This window comes from Eucalyptus grandis, chromosome 11, assembly GCF_016545825.1.
Source record: "Eucalyptus grandis isolate ANBG69807.140 chromosome 11, ASM1654582v1, whole genome shotgun sequence".
NCBI classification, from domain to species: Eukaryota; Viridiplantae; Streptophyta; class Magnoliopsida; order Myrtales; family Myrtaceae; genus Eucalyptus; species Eucalyptus grandis.
Genome location: NC_052622.1, coordinates 8,179,231 through 8,185,230, shown reverse-complemented (window position 1 = coordinate 8,185,230; position 6,000 = coordinate 8,179,231). Strand labels below are relative to the sequence as shown.

The following is a 6,000-nucleotide window of genomic DNA, read 5'->3' as shown; positions in this document are numbered from 1 at the left end:
GGGCCGGGGCCAGCGCCGGAGCTAGGCTAGGAGGGGGAGATTTGGTGGTTTGAGCTTTTGATTCTGGAGAAGAGAGCAGCAGAACAGCTGTGGTTATTAAGAACACCGTGTTTGACTTCATTTCTTCGGAGAATTCAAGTTGCTCTTTGCAGATTACAACTTCCAAACATCAAAGTTCGCTCTTATGCTCATATATAATGGGAATGTCGACAATATGATAGCAAGTTCATGAAAATTAATCACTGTCAGTTTGTCATAATTATCAACACAGCTTTGTGAACAAGGATGCCGTATAAAATGCATAATTTATTAATAAGTTTAGATTTTGGTAGGGCCGGCAAAATGGGTTCCGGCCTATTTTGCGCTCTGATTTAATGAGCTAAATACTTCGTTTTGGATTTGCCATGGCTCAATGCTCTGTCAATAATTTTAACGAGGAATTGAGCATAAAGAAGTTGATAAATGATTGATTTTGAGAAAATTACTAGAAAAGTCCTAAACTTATTGTATTTGTGTCAATTCAATCATAAATATTTTGTATATTTTCTGATTTAGTCCTATTGCTCAGAAAAGTCTAACATATAAGACAGTCAACGCTAACGTAGTCATAGACTCAACTTTGTACTAAGATTAAAATATGAGAACATATAACAAATGAGGCAAATAGGATAAGAAAAGGTTTGAATCCTGAACATCTGCTCTAATAACGTGCAATATTCGGTGGAATTATGTCTAAATATTCTAAAAAGTTAGTTATAAGAGGAAAATGTAGTTTGAGTTGTATACTTTGACAATCATCTTTGATCTGACATAATAGGAAAGCAACCGTACAGTGATCCACGTACACCAAGGAAAATATCTGTTATTTAATGTAGATAATCGATAATATGGAATGATGAATTGAATCAGTGACTTGGAGTATGTGGCGTATCCCCACATTTCTCTGCCGCTGAGTCACCGATCTTCGATTTACCAGCGCCATCCGTAGGCCGACCAGTGGAGGTCTCGCTCGCTATTCCGTCAACCTTCCTTGTCATCATGAATGTACGTATCAACTCCGCACACATAAATGTAAGCGAGGATAACCCAGAACATCAGACGACGACAACAAACGCAGATCATAAAGAAGGCAGGGAACTCTAACAATTTAGCACCTGAGATAATGAGGAGGAAAACGAGTCCCAAATAAAATATAGTGTCGGCAAGCCAAGAGAGTTTGCCAACGGTCAGGGTGACACCGGTTAAGAAAGCGACGGACATCGCCGGGAGTGCAATTGTTAGCCACAGTATTGAGGTCGAGTATGCAGTTCTCACAGCTCGGTCGGCCTCTGGCTGCACCAAGTTGAGGTTGACAACGGCGATCATTGAGCAGAACATTGCGATGGTGTTGCAAATCACGAAAGCCTGGAACATTCTCTTGTCCAGCAACGTAGCCATACCCCGGTCATCTTTGGAGGCCATGTCCGAGCCGTTAAATCCTCCAGGAACTGTAAAACCAGCTGCAAAAGTCACAGTGGCCACAAGCATTGCCACCACCATACGGGAACTGATGAAATCCCTGTTGGCATCCCTGTCTGGCTTCGTTTCGCGCGAGTAGACAAGCTTTTGATCTCGAGCTTCCGGCCTAAGTATGAGGGTGTCTCTCCCAGCAACTGAAGATTCCCAAATGTACGAGCAAGCCAACACCACGTATGCCAAATCCTGAGATGGGAAGCATATAAAATGGAAGAAAGAACAAACTCATACCATATGGAAAACGGAAATGAAACTCTAGAAACTTTTTACTTCTAAAGATGCAGTGCCTGCTCTTCTAGAAAATTTAACACAAAAGCACCAAGTTCATTTTAGATGAGAAAAGAGGCAAGAATGAAATGTATGTGGTCAATCGTTTCATAGGTCGACACAATGATAACGTTATGAGATTATGCTACACGTCGCCTCATTGACCCCTGGCTTTTTATAAAAAAACGGAATGCAACCTTGACAACCCCTGCCTTTTATACATGACCGTATTCATAGGCTCAATTAGTCAAGATATATAAATTGTTATCTCCACATTAACAAAGATATGTTACTAATTTAGAGACTTGTAGAACATTAATCCGAGAGGAGTCTCGGCTACTCTAGAAAATTGATCGGTATACGAAATCTCCAATAAGTTAATAGATAAAATAGTGATTGTTCATGTTACCTACATTCCGAATCGTATGCCTCGTTCTCCTGCATTCTTTAGCAATGTCGAAAGCGGTCAAGCATCTGTTGTTGGAAATGGTGAGTCGAATTCTTTTATCCAGCAAAAGATGAATCAAAGCAGCGGGTTGTGAATGCATTGCAGCCAAGTGCAATGGTGTATTTCCAGCATGATCTACTGCATTTATGTGCTTTCCCAGTTCTGGATGTCTGAGTATATGTCTCACTGCGAAAGCTCTCCCATATTTTGCTGTGACATGAAGGACGGTTTGTCCTCGTCCGTTTGGCAATTGTGATACCAGATGTAGCTTCTTGATTAGTTTAACATGGCCCATCTTGGCTGCTATATGAATGGGAAGATCCCCATTCATGTCCCGTTCCCGAGCCAAATACTCAAATTTTGGTTGAAAGTTATCGAATGCTTCGGACCAGTTGAGGTAAGCAATTAAATGTAATACATTGCCCCCTCTTGAGTCGGTCATTGCAAATAGCTTCTTGTTCCATATGCGTATGTTGGCGAATAATTTTGGGATCAGGAACTCCAAATTAGGGCTACATCCACATGAACACTCGAAGGATTGACAGTCGCCCATGTTGGAATAGATTGCAATGCTGAAACTAGTTCTTATAATTTTGACCGAATAGGAAAGCCCTGATCTTGCTTAATTCATGGTTTTTTCTCCGCTTAAATTTTCATTGCACCATTCTGACTTAATCCACACATGATTAACGACATGACAAATGCTATATCATTTAGTAAGGTTTTCTGAATGAAACTTTAATACATGTAGCATTACTCATTCATTCCTACACACAATATACACGACCCGTGAGACTATTTTGTTAAGGGAAAGTTACATTTCTCTCACTTTTGCATTTCTTAAATTATCCTTGCGTTGCATAAAGAAAAAGCCACTTAAAAACTATCTTTTTACACAGCCACGTGTATGTGGCGTGCATGTAATCATATAAATCCAAGTTATAAGAACCACAGGGTTGAACTGTGATGACATAAACACAGTGGCGGACAACAAAACAAGTGTCCTTTCAACGCCAGAAAAATTTAAGTCCATAATACTAAAAGATCAGTGACTTTGGCAAATTAATATGGAAGAGTTCCTTCCTAACGGATTTGCCTCTAAAGTGACGCGTAGAACTCTAATTTGAAAGAAATTAATTATTTTGTCTTGCAAAGAGTACTTTTCTTGCACTATCCACGTATTTTGCTTCAAATTAGCATTTATGTTCGACTCATTCAATATCATGATTTCGCGACCTACCATTTCCATCCGAAGGGAAAAAGACATAAGTTCAAGGGAGTTGCCTAAAAGATAGACTTACGGGCCTCGATTAGGTGCGAGCTCTCTTAAGCTCTTATTTTGCGGGACATTGGGATATTTGATCTTAATCTAAATTGGTCTTATGAAGATTTTAAATGATGAGTTACAACTAGCCAATTGAAGTTGGCTAGAAACCAAATGAGGTATCACCAAGTGAGGTATGGTGAGGTATGAGACGATACCTCACTTCCTACGTAACTATAGAATCTAAGATTGTGAACTGGATTACACAAGCGTTGATTTTCAATTATGATCCTAAAGGCAATTGTCCATTAAGTGAGCATGCAAATGTTTTTTTGTAGGTCACATTTTCATTAAGGTCTAAACTAACCCCAACCTATTCTAGGAAAGGGAAATTAACGAACTATTTTTTGAAAAAGTGGTGCAATAATAAAACAACCAAAGTCCAAATTGCACTAAAATTTAACACGGGCAACTAAACATTCACATACGTAATTAAATATACAAATCAAACATGCAACATAACCATCGTGCAAACAAGCGAAGGCCTAATTATACTAAGAAGGTAAGACATGACAATTCCTAACCAAATTCTTCCATTTTTTAATTTTTGAAAATTTTAATTTTTTTTAATATTGAAAATAATATAATAGAATAAACTACCCAGGGCGTGGGGTCGAGTTTGACCGATTGTGGTTGAGTTAAGTCATGGCCAAGCTTTGGGCGTGAGAAGGCCGAGCCAAGTCTCGGCCGGTAGAGATAGCTAGCCAAGTAGAGGTTGAGGCAGCGTTGGGTTGCGCATGCAGCCAGGCCGAGACCAGTGGTGCCACTCATCTCGGCCATGTCTGCTGGGGGGTGGCGAGTCGAGTCAGCTATGTGGTCGGAGCCGGGTCGGGCAAAGGGAGTTGTTTGGTTCCATTTGCTTTTTAGAGCTGGGCTGGGCTGGTCGAAATTTGGGTCTAGACTTGGCGGGTTGGGTTAGATGTTCTAGGCTTGCCTGCCTGGGCTTGAATAGGGAAGTGGGCCGGTTTAACTTAATACCTCCGCTTAGGGTTATAAAATATTTTGGGCCGCGCTTTTTTTTTGTTTTTGGGGGTTGCCGGACTGGGCTCATCAAATGAGCCCAGTCCATTCGTGGACCCGGTCGAGATCGGCTCCGACCACACAGCCGACCCGACTCGCACCCTCACCTCTCGCAGTCCCCTGACGGAGATGGCGGAAACGAGTGGCACCGCTCGTGTCAGCCTGGCCGCACGTGCACCCTGGCACTGCCTCAGCCTCCGCTTGGCCAGCCATCTCCGCGGCCAAGACTCGGCTCGGCCTCCTTACACTCCCAAAGCTCGGCCAGGACTTGACTCAACCACAATCGGCCAAACTCGACCCCGCGCCCTGCCCCGACACCTCTCGACACCCATTGAGGCCACCACTCGCCGGCCGAACTCCACACCGCCTACCGATCTCTACACCACCGGCTAGGCACCAAACAAAGGAGAAGAGGGGGAGGGCCGAGACGAAACAAAATCGCAGGCGGCCCCGAACAAACGGCAAACACAGAAGTCACAACAAAGCGGGGAAGGCGAGCGTTCCGCAGGAACATCGATTCGGCGACGAACGAGGAACACACAGAATGAATCTAGCTCAGGCATTTCATCGAGCACTTGGAGTACATATTAGCTAAAAAGGAAAAGAAACGAACCGACCGAGGCTCAGACTCACGCCGAGACTAACAACAATCAACAAGCAATGACCCAAAAACCGCAGCACACATACGGAGGGGGCGGGAACTAGCGTGAACCGGACAACGGCAACCCGTGATCCGGCGAGCCTGAAATAGGGCAAAACAAGGCACGAGAAAGAAAAAACAAGGGGGGCGGTCAGCAGTGCTCCCTCCCCGGCTCGTTGGCGGCGAATGGGACGAGCTCGATATATCAGACTACGGCCGGTCGCCTCGCGTGTCTTCGAGCCGGGATCCTCGGGAAATCAACACAACTTGAAAAAATAAAAATAAAAAATAAAAATCGCACCGAGACCTGCCGTGGGGAAAAATACTCGTTGGCGAGGGTCGTCGGCCAAGGTCCAAGCACCGCGTTTTCTGCTCTTTGTTTCTCGCTTTCTCCCTCTCCAGATCTCACTCTCTCTTCATTTCTCTCTCGGTCCCCTCAGCTCTCTCTCCGTCTTTTCTCCTTCTCCAAGCCCCCTCTCCATCTCTCTCACCGTCAACGACGCTAGCTCCTTCCGCTTTTGATTTTTTTCCTTCTCCCTTCTTCCCCTTTTTTTCTTTTTTAGAAAATAATAATAATAATTTTTGATAAATTCTATTATTATTAATTCAAATCCTCCTAATCTCTATGTGCTATATAATTTAATTCATAATTTTCTATGCAATTTACCATTAGCCACAAATTAAGCTTCAAATCATGACTTTTGTTATAAAAAGTTAGTCTTAATTAAATTAGTTCATTAATCTTAGACATTAGTCTTAATTAAAAAAAATTAGCCTTAATGTTTA

At 42.8% G+C, this 6,000-nt stretch overlaps 1 protein-coding gene across 1 annotated transcript; it reads right to left on the bottom strand.

Annotated features, from left to right (window-relative positions):
- Positions 1 to 928: 928 nt before the first annotated feature.
- Positions 929 to 2,783, bottom strand: LOC104427131 (protein ACCELERATED CELL DEATH 6-like). Its single transcript, XM_010040272.2, has 2 exons — positions 2,196 to 2,783; positions 929 to 1,701 (listed from the first exon to the last, which is right to left on the bottom strand). The coding sequence occupies exons 1-2, from the start codon at positions 2,781 to 2,783 to the stop codon at positions 1,021 to 1,023; spliced, it is 1,269 nt and encodes a 422-aa protein (XP_010038574.2). The 3' UTR covers positions 929 to 1,020.
- Between the last annotated feature and the right edge of the window lie 3,217 nt (positions 2,784 to 6,000).